At 53.4% G+C, this 13,392-nt stretch overlaps 1 protein-coding gene across 1 annotated transcript; it reads right to left on the bottom strand.

Moving 5' to 3' along the window:
• Positions 1-3,814: 3,814 nt before the first annotated feature.
• LOC34620494 (vacuolar protein sorting-associated protein 16 homolog) lies at positions 3,815-12,964 on the bottom strand. Its single transcript, XM_026337581.1, has 17 exons — positions 12,785-12,964; positions 12,571-12,654; positions 12,323-12,436; positions 11,787-11,893; positions 10,706-10,780; positions 10,341-10,428; positions 9,769-9,956; positions 8,981-9,016; positions 7,724-8,132; positions 7,475-7,611; positions 7,066-7,162; positions 5,786-6,004; positions 5,464-5,564; positions 5,065-5,157; positions 4,690-4,796; positions 4,365-4,468; positions 3,815-3,883 (listed from the first exon to the last, which is right to left on the bottom strand). Exons 1-17 carry the CDS (start codon positions 12,917-12,919, stop codon positions 3,815-3,817), a joined length of 2,163 nt encoding a protein of 720 aa, XP_026193366.1. The 5' UTR covers positions 12,920-12,964.
• Positions 12,965-13,392: the final 428 nt, after the last annotated feature.

The following is a 13,392-nucleotide window of genomic DNA, read 5'->3' as shown; positions in this document are numbered from 1 at the left end:
GCGCTTCTGCATGAAAGGGCCCGAGTTAATAACGCCAAATTATTTTTTATTTAAGGGCCCCGGTCAATTGCAAGCAAAGCGATAACAGCCTTAATTCATAAAAGTTCCACCAAGGCCAGTAATCGCTCCGTCGAGACTCCAGTCACACGAGCGCATGCACACGTGCGTCTCCGTGTTCACGGTGCGCTCTCCCCTGCTCGTGTTGAGCTTTAGTCGCACTCTTGGTAGCGCCACCGCCAGCTCTCGGCGGGCACTTCACCCGTTGAGGCGACCACAGTGAGTTGATTTGCCAAGGGCGCCGCGTGGAAGCTGGCGCCAGCAAGAGAGCCCGCGAGCGAAACGTTTGACGACTCCGCCAATGCGGCAGAAGTAACTCTCGAGCGCCTGTGTGAGCGGCGCGAAGTGCTCTCTGTGTGGCCCTAGGCCCTAGCCGTCTTTGCGCCTGTTGACTTCATGCATGCGTTTTAAGTTGCTTGGCTTTGATAGGAAGGGAAGGCCTTATGTTCCCAGTTCCTGGATTTCTCGCAAGGCGCTGCTTATGGCCTCGGCGTGCTGCTGCTGCTGCGGGTGCTCCAGACGCAAGCAGAGCCCTAGTACTACCTCCCGTGCCACCAGAAGTGCACTGATCTGCGCTCTGGCCTTACCGTCCGACGTGTGTAGTGACAGTGCGTTCGGCGTCCAGACGACACAGCACAGCCCTTTCCCAAGCACCCACATATCCGTACTCGCCAACGGAAAAGTGCTTTCTGATTTCCTTGTCAGGCATGATATTCCACGCGGCCAGCCACTGCTTCTTCCGCGTATTGAAGCGAACTCCGGGGATGTGGTGGGACGGTTCGTATTCAGCGATTCGCGCTAAGTCTGCGGGTGTGGGGTCTTCTCCGTGAGGCAGCTTTGCAGGGCAGGTAGCTGCTCGGGGGGCGCTTGCGCGTTTGCACCTGGCGGGGAGTGCTTGCGGAGAAGGCTTCCCAAGCAGTGCCTCTTTCGAGTTACCTTCGATCGACCTGCTGACTCCGCGTGTAGAGGGGGCAAGAACTGCCCGGCGTGGACGATGCGATGCACTACAGTCACTCTTGCGATACGGGGAATCAGGCAGCGGCCTCACCACAGGCAGGGGCCCTACTGGCTTAACTACTGCCTTGTGAGAGGACATGATGACCACCTGTCGGGGAGACAGTGTCTGCTGCTGCAACGACGCTGCCTCTTTTTTCCTACAGGCCGAGAGGAAGGGGAGCTGTGGATTTGCAATCGGATAAAAGTTTTGCGGATCGTACGAGGGGCATCCATGCGACATCTGAGCGAGGCCAGTCACGGCCACTGCGAACGAAGACGCAGTCGCACGAGGCTCTTCACTGCCAGCGTGCGAGGAGGCCAACTTCATCGCGAATGAAGAGCGCGCCGTGAGCTGCTGCTTTCTGGACTGTGGGCACGCGCTGCGACGGCGTCGCTGCGGAGAGCTGCCCCCCCCTCTTGGAGGAGGGGCGCCTTGTGCCTGCTCCGGTGCAACCATCAGTTGCCATGCGGACAAGAGAGAGCAGTGGTGAGGCTTGAGCAGCAGGCTTTTGAACCCCTGCGGCGAGCCGTGACGGAGAGGAAGACTGCAGCTTACCCACTGGTGCTGGCTGCTCCCACACTTTCGCTTGGAGGGCATGAGACCTAAAGCGCAACACACGCAGCGTGCACGCAAAGTCCGTAAAACGCTCGAGAGGCTCCTGCAAGGCTAATAGAGAAGGATCTGCAAGGACGCCATGCAAGCGCCCATGCCGGCGAAGTCGTACTGCTAAGCAGTGCAGGAGCATCCATGAGCGCACACACATGTGTCTGGGCTTCCATCATCCTGATGCGCGTCGTATGGAAAAAGCATCCTGCCAAGTGAAAGGTTGCCTTGCACGGTCTCTGCTTCTGGCATCGTCTGCCGTCCAGCTCGCGGAGAAGGAATCAACTTGCAACTTAGACGCCTTGTATGCTTACGCAGGTTGCCAACCGAAGCGCCTAGGGACGGTGAAAGGGGGCTCAGACGCCCACAGCTGTGTGCTGACTACTGACGCGCATGCTCGCTGGACCGCTGAAGCCTTCGATGCGATGCAAGTTTCAAGGCAAAGGGAAGAGCGAACTCTACGGTTGCCAGAAGCACCAAAAAAGGACAGCAACACTGGAAGAGCTGGCCGATTTTCCGTTAGGTTCCCCGCTGCAAAGTACTGCCTGGCAGTCAAAATATTACACTGTTACCTACCTATCCCCTGCGATTCTGCTTCCCGCGAAAGGAAGATCAGGTCCTAGAACAAGCTCGCCACATACGGCGTAGGGAACGCAGCGGCGGACACCATGGAGGAATGCGGCGCACACAGCACCACATGCAGAAATAAAAACAGATGATACAAGCCAAGCACCAATTTAAGCTGCTTCAGGATTTGACACAGGCGCTGATGCAAAGAAATGCCCTTGTTTGCCGCGTCAAAATCACTAGGCGGGATCAGATAACCGGGGGCTGGGAGCTTCGACGATAAATACAGAATGTGCTTCCTACTGATCCTGCCTAAGAAATCCCGCAAAAAACCAATTTTGAAGAGATATTTTGCTTCTGAGAGTATACAGCGGCCAAATGGCCCTCACGCAAGTGACGGGCTGCGCTCAGTACGTTTCCTCGAAGCAGTGCACACTGCAGGTTCCATCTGTAGCCCATGCTTGTGTTTGAAGCCAGAAGTGCTGCACTCACTGGCTTTAGTTGGGAGGCTTTCTTAGCTGTGATCTTGCAAATTTCAAATCGATTTGAAGCCGAAGGTGATACGGTAACTAGCGCGCAACGCACACGCGTTCCCGGGTGACCTCTGGTGACGTGTCTCTAGATATGCTCTCCCTTCCTGAAGTCTTCTCTCTGCCCCCGTTCTCTCCTTGATCTGCTACCGAATAAGGAAGTGTAGTCTTTCCAGTGTAGTACAGCCGCATTGCTGTTTCTGCATATTCCTTGTCCCTGCAGATACCGGCTACGGCACGGGCTGACATGAACCATCCACACGCGCTCTAAGCGTCCATTCTTATGGGTACATGCATGCCATATGTCACTACACAACAAGGCGTCGTCTTTTCTTTGTTATCGTTATTGAGTAGGGGTACTGCCTTGAAGCCCGCCACTCGCTACTGAGCCGTCGCTCCACTGCTCCAGCGCCACCCGGCTGGTAAACAGGTACACTACACACAAGCAGCTGCGGTATGTTTCAGCGAAATAAGATGGTTGCCCCCTTGTCTAATAGCCACTTTGAAATAGGAGCGAGCGTCCACTCAGTGAGCACGTGGCTCCACTAGCGCGCTGGGAAAGAAAGCCCCCTTCCCACTACCACACAAAGCGAAATGTGTCTGAGAACTCCTGCAGCGACACTGCAAGAGGTCGTTGCAGCAAGGCTTTTCAGTTGGCCATGGCCGTGCAGCTCGGACTACATGCGAATGACGGGCGCACTTTGTGTGCGCGGTGCGGAGCATATTCCAGCAGTATGGTAGATGCTTCGTGTGGCAGTGCAGCAATTTCGCGATGTGCTGAACTGTGAAAACGCCTCTGCGCGCCGGCCATGAGGCGCTTCAAGGTAGCAGGAGAAAGAAAAGGGGGCCTTGTGAGATGGATCACATAAATACACGGATATGCAGGACAGAGGGTCTGCCTTCTTATAAGACGCCGCCTACAGCTTCATTCAGCAGCGGTTGCGTTTCGTCCCTTGCCCTGGTTCAGCCTCCAACATCGCTTCCCAGCTAGCCAGAATTGACTCTAGGGTCCTTCTGTTTTTTGAGCGAGGCCAGGCGATCCTCAGCAGCACCTCCTGTCTCAGTCATGTGTAGCGCTACGCCTCGAAAAAGCCCCTGACAGAGCTTGCAGAAGTCCACCACCAACGCTCTGAAGCGAGTAGAGAGGCGCAAACAGACACAGACAGACAGAAAGACAGACACACACACACACACACAGACACACATACATTAATGGAGCTTCTCCCGCATTTCCCCGCTAGGCTTGAAATCAACAAAGGGTGCACACTAGCAGCCGCAGATGATGCCGGCCCCTTCCAAAGAGGTTGAACTACACGGCTGCACTCGTTTACCGCCGTGTCAGCAGTGCCAGAAATCACTACGCCCGCTCGCCAAGAGCCCACTGCTAGCAGCCCACGCTTGTTGGCAGGCTTGCGATCCAGCTGCCCGCTTATCGCGGAGAGGACGAAACCGACAGTCACCCCGAAACGGCATGAAATTGGCAACGAGGGGTCATCACCGTAGAATACACCCGAGCAGAGCTAAATGCAACGTCTTCAGCAGAGACGCGGGCATCTTGCAAAGTGGCAAGAGCGTGAAAACACCACAACCAGAAGAAGGATTCTACCTACCTGTTGAGGGGTCTGCAAAGCTGCAGCCGCCTCGTCTTCCCTCCCCAAGGCCGAGAAGAAACGCGCGCGAGCCTCAGCCCCCTGGACCTTGTACGTGAGTTGAACTGCAGCGCATGCACACCGAAGGAGAGATCTGGCTCGCGGAGAAGCGTCTTTCGCGGCGCATCATGACCACGACCAGCGCTTCCCCTTGCCTCCCTGTAGCCGCGTGCGCCTACGAAACGCTTCCTCTGCAGCCTGCGCGACACACACTTCGCTCGCTGTCAAGCTACAAGTAGCGATCGTGCATGGAAAGTCAAGTTTCTGAGAGAGACTGATTCCTCACGGGCAAGCTCTCTGTTGCCCTTGCGCAAGCAAGCCTCAACAAAGGGCTCGTAGCCTATGGGGGAAGTTCGGTACTTGGCAAACGCTTGCAGCTCATCGAAATGCATGCTGAAGCAAAAGATCAAAGCAAAGACAAGCATGCACAAAAAACCCATTGAAAATGCCTCCTTTCAAGAATTTAAAGCGCAATAAGCCGCAATCGTACTTGCGCAGAGGTTAGACGCCCTCCTCCAAAAGCCACTACCATGAGAAAACGTTGCTCCCAACGAACATGTATACACGTCAAGGTACATGTATACATATCCCTATATTTATATAAATCCCTGCAAAGAAAGGAATACCCAATCTGCAGACACATGCAACAAGTAGTGCGCACCCATCCGCCAAGGCATCAATCTTGCATCGCCAGTAGCGAGCATCTCCTACATTGAACACCTTCTTCAGATTGTCGGCCTCCGCAAACTCCATTCTGCGCGCATGATGCAAGTGTATGCAGACTTACGCGTACACGTATATGTATTTGGATGCCAATAAAAGGTTAGTATATATATATATAGAAATATACATAAATAAATATACATAAATATACACATATAAATATATATGAATAGATATATATATATATGGAAGCCTCGGCAGGCTCGGTAGCCGCATGGACCCCTCGTCTGCAAAAAGTACTCCGCGAAGGAGGGAGGTATGGGGGTAAGGCGGTATGAGGAGTCTCTGGAAGGACGACGCCCTTCCTCAAAGACAGAAGCAACACACCAACCCGTACTTTAAAATGAGCTGCCGGATAGTCTGCATGAGGGAGAGGCCAGCAAACTTGTGGGGAGGTCCTAGCCATCCGCATGTGTTTGCCTTTACCTCCAAGTCACGCTGCAGCAGCGGGAGCACAGACAGCGCAGGCGACAGCACATCGCCTTAAGAGGCGAAAGCAGCCACGTCTCTGCTGCAGCCTCCATCACACCCTGGCCCTCCGTGCTTGCTGCATCCATCGCAGTCTGCCACGCACTAGAGCGGCTGTATGGGATAGCGCAGCCTTCCTGCAGCGTCAGCAGACAGCTGCAGAGAGCGCAAGAAACTGCAGTACATGTCACCTGAATGGAGAGCAACTCAAGACTCGTGAGGGTCTCTGAATGAGCAACCGCAGCAGGCAGCTGCGAATCCTTGACAGACGCGAAAAAGCCACCCGCATATGCCAACCAGCCACGCCGCTGCTCCCACTCCGCTCCCGCAGCAGCTGCTGCTTCCGCAAGGGACAGACAGCAGAGCCCTGCCTCTTGAGCGGCTGCAACGCGCTCGTAGTACTGCTCAAGCTGTAACACGGAACAGACACAAATAGGGAGAGAGAGACACAAATAGAGACACAAATACAGGTACAAATACAGACACAGACACAAGTAGAGAGAGGCGCAAATAGAGACACAAATACAGATACAGTTACAAATACAGAGACAATACAGATACAATACAGACACAAATACAAGTACAGATACAAGTACAGACGCAGACACAAATACAGGTACAAATACAGACACAGACACAAGTAGAGAGAGACGCAAATAGAGACACGAATACAGATACAGTTACAAATACAGAGACAATACAGACACAATACAGACACAAATACAAATACAGACACAATACAGACACAAATACAAGTACAGATACAAGTACAGACGCAGACACAAATACAGGTACAAATACAGACACAGACACAAGTAGAGAGAGACGCAAACAGAGACACAAATACAGACACAGACACAAATAGAGAGAGACACAAATACAGAGACAATACAGATACGATACAAATACAGATACAAGTACAGATACAAGTACAGACGCAGACACAAATACAGATACAAGTACAGACGCAGACACAAATACAGGTACAAATACAGACACAGACACAAATAGAGAGAGACGCAAACAGAGACACAAATACAGACACAGTTACGAATACAGAGACAATACAGATACGATACAAATACAGATACAAGTACAGACGCAGACACAAATACAGGTACAAATACAGACGCAGACACAAATAGAGAGAGACGCAAACAGAGACACAAATACAGACACAGTTACGAATACAGAGACAATACAGATACGATACATATACAGATACAAATACAGACTGCAGGGAAAAAGCACGGCGTCGCAAGTCGTCAACACACAGGTCGCATTGCAGAGGCAGCTGCTGCAACGCAAAGGGAAGAAGGAGGAAGGGCATGAGGAGGGAGGGGTACCAAGGGGGTAGAGGGTTAGAGGGTGAAGGGGAAGGGATTTTCAGAGCAGATCGCTGCTCTAGAGGCCAAGCTAGGAGAACTCGGCAAGCTCAACAGAGACACTTGAAGCGGCACAACAAGCTCACAAGCTGAAGCTGGCCAGTTTGCTTGCAGTAGATGGCAAAAACGCTTTGAGCTGCTGGGTGGTCGTGCAAGGCTTCCACCAGCTGACTCATGTCTACCCTACAGCCATACATACGTACATACACAGATACATATACAAACATGCACATGCATATACGTGTACACACATACATACATACATACATACATACATACACATACATACATGTACATATACGTATACATACACCAACACCCCCCCCACACATACACATACACATTCACATACATACATTGCGGCCCTTGGCGTAGCCGATAGACTCTCTGCTTCTCCTTCCCTCCCCTCCCCCTCCTCCCCGCTATTCCATTATCCCCGTGAATCTCAAATGCAGCTTCCTCGAGAGCAGCCGCGGGTGCAGCGCGTGGTATTACCGTCCGTCTGGGCTGTCAGCATCCGCTGCAAGGGCTGCCGCAAGGCACTGCAGCAGCAGATCTGCGTCTGCAGCCTCTGCCGCTTTTTCCGTAGCCAGCGACACTTTGGCGAGCTTCAGGAGCAGCGACACCTGCGCCTGCATCGGCAAGCGAAGCAGAAAGACGCGCGCGCGAAGCGTTGCTAAAGGCAACGTGTCCCCGGCTTGCATGCGCGCAGCACCGCATGCAGAAAAAGAAATCAAGCCCCACCTTCGGCTCAGCTTCAAAGGCTGCCAGCCGCGTAGCGAGCACAGGCCTCCCCGCCTGAGCCGCGCACAGCGCAAGCCGCGCGAAAGGAAGCGGAGACTGCAGCTGCAGCTGCTGCTGCTGCTGGGCTGGTCTGTTGTAGAAGGCATAGCCAAAGAAGCTCTGCGCGAGGGAAGCGGTAGCATCCCCTCCACCGCCTTTGGCAGAGGCGGCAGCAGCAGCTGCTGCTGCTGCTGCAGCTGGAGGCAGCCTTGCCACCGCATGCATCCTACTGCACACAGCCTCCGTCAGCTCTTCGTCCGTCAAAGAAGCGCAGCGAGATATCTTGGCAAGAGACCACGATACCAGCACTCCCCGTGGACACAGACCGCTATACTCGCAGATACGCACAGCCAGCAAATGCTGATGCCGACTGCGTCTCACACATACATACATACGTAGGTGTACATACAGTTTTGTGCATATACATACGTAGGTGTACATACAGTTTTGTGCATATACATACGTAGGTGTACATACAGTTTTGTGCATACATACAGTGGTGTACATACAGTTTTGTGCATATACATACGTAGGTGTACATACAGTTTTGTGCATACATACATTGGTGTACATACAGTTTTGTGCATACATACGTAGGTGTACATACAGTTTTGTGCATACATACGTAGGTGTACATACAGTTTTGTGCATACATACGTAGGTGTACATACATTTTTGTGCATACATACATTGGTGTACATACAGTTTTGTGCATGCTGCACTGGTGTACATACGTAGGTGTACAGACAGTTTTGTGCATGCATACATTTTTGTGCATACATTGGTGTACATACGTTGTTGTACATACATTGTTGTGCATACATGTTTGTACATAGATACATTTCTGTGCATACAGTTGTGTGCATGCAGTTTTGTATATACATTTTTGTGCATACGTTGTTGTACATACATTGTTGTGCACACATTGGTGTACATACAACATACACATACATGCGTAGTCCGTCAATCGTACACGGCGTATAAAGTCTGAGTGGCTTTTTAGCGGCATCGCTTAAAGCAGACTCAGCTCGAACAGCGAAGCACAAAGACGCGCGCAACAGCAGCAGTCATCTTGGCAGCAGCACAAGTAGCAGTAGCAGCAAAAGTAGCAGTAGCAGCAAAAGCAGCAGGAGCAAGAGCAGTAGCCACGCGAACTTGGCAATTCGTCGAACGAGCTTGGCAAGGGTTAGCGCGCGGAGCTGAACTACGGTGATGGGCATATCAAGGGGAGCTTCTCGCAGACAGGTGCAGATCCTGTGATGCAAAACAGTCAGATTCTTTCGGAGAACAAAGTCTGAACTGCCTGCCGTGTGGTAATCGTTTCGCGCAAGGGGTTTGCGAGGAGGCCTGTGAAGGGTGGCAGCGTGGAGGCGTTTCTCGCTTTGCTGGACGTGCTACTCTTCCTTGAGCCTTATTTACTCCTTAAGAGAGACACTCCACCCACCTGATGTCTCTGCATGCTCTGATGAACTGCTTCTGTGAAATTCCTGCACGATCTTCATCGAGGAAGCGTCTGCCGAATGCCGCTGCTGAGAGCAGGAAGGCTGCCCTGTCACTCCGCAACTCTAAGCAAGCCGCCTCGCAGCAGGATGCAGCTGCAGCCGCTGCATCACCCCAGGCGCAAGCAACAGTAGCAGTAGTGGCAGCAGCACACACCCGAAGCCTTGACGAGCCTCTCTCTGGGGAGCAGCAAAAGTAGCAGCATTCACCACTGGTAGCAGAAGCAACAGCAAAAGCAGCAGCATAAGCAGCAAAAGCAAAAGCAGCAGCATAAGCACTGGCAGCAAAAGCACTGGCAGCAAAAGCACTGGCAGCAAAAGCACTGGTAGCAAAAGCAACAGCAGCAGCCCGTACAACGATACTCGCGCGTGTGCGGGGGAAAGAAGGACTGGAAAAGCTTCTCATTACCAAGATCAGGTTTGATGGCGCGAAGACTTTCTTCTGCTGCAGCGTCTTGCGCGTAGAGGCGTTCCAGTGCATAGCAGAGCATAGCTGAGGGATCACACGACCCCACCCCAAAAACACTCTCCGTTGCTGCCGCTGCCCTCCGAATAAGTTCTGCTGTTGTGGATGTCAGCACGCGCAAGCCATCAATTTCCTCCACAAGCACGACGCCGCCTCCAGAGCCACGAGGTTCAGATCCAAAGTCTAGGGGTAGCCACTCGCTGTTTGGACCCCCTAGTAAAACGAGATGCTGCATGCAGATCGCCAGCATGCCCCCGCGGCTACATACATATATATATATACATTTATACATATACACATATACATATATACATATATATATACATATATAGATACATGTATACATATATACACACATACATACATATATATGTATAACACAACACATGAGACAGGCACTCGCGGCAGACCAGGCAGAGAGTTTCGCTGCAGCGCAAAAAACAAAGTCGCGCGCGAACTCCGCAGAGACACCCCAAGCCCCACAGAAGGCTGCAGCAGCAAGCAGTCGTTCGTTCGTTCGCGCACGTGCCAGGCAGCTGCGCTTCACCTGAATGTCTCCCGACGGCGTCGTGAGCGGTACATACACCCCGAGGCAGTCGTCCCCACACCAGGCGATTTGGCGCACTCTTCGGCTCCTGTCGAAGGAGGCGGAAGCAGCTAGCTGCACTGATGAGGCATCCACGCGCAACACCTGCAGCGCTCTGCAGCATTGCGCGCAGTCAACAAAGAGCAGAAAGCCTGCACCCAAAAGCCCGTCTCTCTCCCGACACTCACACCCCCTTAGATACTTTGAACGAGCCGTAATGGCTGGTCGCTGCTGCCTTCCACTGCCCTCCAAGCCCTTCATCTTCCATGCAGAGAGAGAACTCGTACACGGCTTTCGAGGCATTATCTGAAGCGCTGCAGCAGCTCTGCAGCTGCAAAGGCGGCTTTTAGCCGCAGTGCAGTCGGCAGGGGGCAAGAAGGGGTGGAATTTACCCAGCGTTGGACACAGCGGCAACAAAGCGATTGCTGCGTGAAGCGGCGAGTGCGACAAAGGGGCCGTCAGGGATTCTGCGCAGAGTGACACCCCCCACACAGCGCATGTCTTGTGCCTTTGTTGCGTCTTCGTCCAAGAACAAGGTCCACACACAAGACGCTCGACGACTCCCGCATGCATGCCCACCAGCTTACTTGAGATCTTGACAGCCGTTGCGATCCACGAGGAGAAGTGCCCCCTCCTCAGTGGCAACGAGCAGCCGCGGCTCGGTGAGAAGCGCAGGGGGCCCCTCAAGAAGGCCGGAAGAAGGGGCCCCCTGAAAAGAAGGCGGCAAAGGGGGCCCCGTGATGGCGCAGATGCAGAGGGGGGGCCCCCGTAAGGCTGCAGTGGAATATCGCAAGTAGTAGCACAAATCTGCATGCGTGAGAGTAGTAGCACCCATCTGCATGCGTGAGGACCCCTAGCGCGGCAATAAGAGCATTGAAGGGAGGCGGGGAAGGAGTTTCCGGAGAAAAAGGAGTGCCAGAAGAAATACTAGGGAGAGTAGAAGGAATAGAAGGAGGAGCATTATTAGGAGAAGAAGCATGGGGAGGCGTGCTGTAGGAAAAGTGGGAGAAGGAGTATTAGAAGAAATACTAGGGAGAGTAGAAGGAATAGAAGGAGGAGCATCATGAGGAGAAGAAGCATGAGGAGGCGTGCTGTAGGAGAAGTGGGAGAAGTCATAGAAAGAGCATTAGGAAGCGTATTTTAGGAGGAGCATTAGGAAGCGTATTTCAGGAGGAGCATTAGGAGAAAGAGTCAAATTAAAAGTAGGTGAAGGGGTATTGAAAGAGTATAAGAAGGAGCACCCTTGAAGGGTACGATGAGCGGAAGCTTCGCGATTCAAGAAGCAGCACAGCAAAAGGCTGAAATCGAAATGCCGTGAAAAAGCGACAGGGCAGACCTCCTGATTTACAACCGTCAGTGGCCTCTTGCCATCGCGGCAGAGACTCTGCCAATCTGCCCCTGTGTTTTTTTGAGTGTAGCCTCAGTGGTTGCAAGGAGGGAAGAGACTCTGTGTGTGCAGCGTCCAACGTAGACATACGCGGAGTGGGTAGATGCAGCAGACGCGCTTTGTCGAAAGCTTGGTTGATATAAACCTGATTGGTGCTTGTCAAGACGGCAATGCCTGCCTTCCCAATGCATGCCTGCGTGTGTCACACATTGGATGGAGGTTTATTGGCTCGTTTTGGGGACGCTGTCTCCTGTCGAAAGCCTCAAGTGAAAATTCGAAAGCCTTCCACTGCCTCCTTGCTTGCAAAAAAGCCTAAGGCAGTCTGCGGAACCTCCCCCAAAAGAGGCGACAGCAGAAAGACACGTTTGGCTCTACAGCCTCTTTCTACAATCTCTCGGGGAGTGGAAAGAAGTACTGCAGCAGGAATGACCCCTTCTCCTTTTTCTTCCTACCTACCTACCTAAGCTCCTCCCCCTCTTTTTTCTTCCTACCTACCTACCTACCTCCCCCTCCTTTTTCTTCCTACCTGCCTACCTAAGCTCCTCCCCCTCCTTTTTCTTCCTACCTGCCTACCTAAGCTCCTCCCCCTCCTTTTTCTTCCTACTTTCCCCTCCTTATGTACCTGAATAATGCCGCCTTCGGCCTTGATGGCCTCTCCCAACGAGAAGAAATGCAGTTTTTCTCCAGCTGGCGAGAAGGTGCGTACAACGGAGTCGGCAAAAACGCACACCAGCGCCTGCATGCACACATAAGAGACCCCTCGAGACAGCGACCCTCCAGATTGCACGCAACGGCTGACTTTCTCTCGCCTGCGGAGAAGACGCCACGCCACACTCTGACGGAAAGACAAGCATCTCCACGCCTTTGTACCTCTTCTTCATTCCACTGCATAGCCACCAAGCGCGTAAAGGTCCAAGGAAGCGAGGCTATGAGACGACCTCTGGCTGTGAAGAGCTGCAGACGGCGCATGCAAAATTGCGGAGAGCATCGAACGTTTCCCGCGAGAAGCGGCCGCACACACTTTGGGCACCGCTTTCTCCAACAGACCCCTGCCAAGCAAGCACTTCTCGACGGCTTCAGCTACCTGCAGCTCAGGCACGAGCTTGTGTGTAGTTGCCGGCTGGAAGACGCGCTCGCTTCGCACGGCGGCTAGGGGGCCCCCCCAAGGAGCGCCTGCGACGATGGATGTCTCGAGAATCTTGGGGTTGGTCCAGAGCATGTCGAACAGACGCTGACGCCTGTAGCTGACGCCAGCCAGTTGTTGCCAGTCCACAGTCACCCCCAAGCCGAAGCCTATGCCACTGCCGTATCCGAACATGGAGAGGGGCGGCTGCTGAGTCTTGGAGGGCCCCAAGGGGCCCCTCGAGGCGCTCAGTTGCCCCTCATTTGCGGCGCTGCCGGGAGACGCTTCGGAGGCGCGCGCTTCGGGAGAGCTTGACTGGCTCATGGGGGGGGGGCAGAAAAGTGAGTCGTTTTTGCGCACGGACGAGGATGGCACGAGAGGCCTTAGGGGAGGGGCCCTAGGGGGCCCTCTGGACCCTCTGCAGACGCGCTTCCGCGCGACTCGAGAGCTTCTCCTGCGAAACTTGCACGCGATCTCCGCTCATCTGCCACGAGGGGGAGGCCGACAAGGGGAGGGGGAGGGGGGATCTCAACTGGCGTGAGGCTCACACAGCACTTCCCTCGGGAGGA

Source organism: Cyclospora cayetanensis, unplaced genomic scaffold (assembly GCF_002999335.1).
Source record: "Cyclospora cayetanensis isolate NF1_C8 unplaced genomic scaffold, CcayRef3 CcayRef3_contig_190, whole genome shotgun sequence".
NCBI lineage: Eukaryota > Apicomplexa > Conoidasida > Eucoccidiorida > Eimeriidae > Cyclospora > Cyclospora cayetanensis.
The sequence above is the reverse complement of the archived record's forward strand: the minus strand, read 5'-3'. Positions and strand labels throughout refer to the sequence as shown.

Bases quoted from the DNA above. Each gene is read 5' to 3' on its own strand.
- LOC34620494 (XM_026337581.1), bottom strand. From the start codon at position 12,919: ATGCTCTGGACCAACCCCAAGATTCTCGAGACATCCATCGTCGCAGGC. The intron at 7,612-7,723 runs GTGGGGCTTGAT...TTGCCGATGCAG, and splicing joins CCTTTGAAGCTGAGCCGAAG to GCGCAGGTGTCGCTGCTCCT. The intron at 6,005-7,065 runs GTGAGCTTGTTG...TCCGTGTTACAG, and splicing joins AAACTGGCCAGCTTCAGCTT to CTTGAGCAGTACTACGAGCG.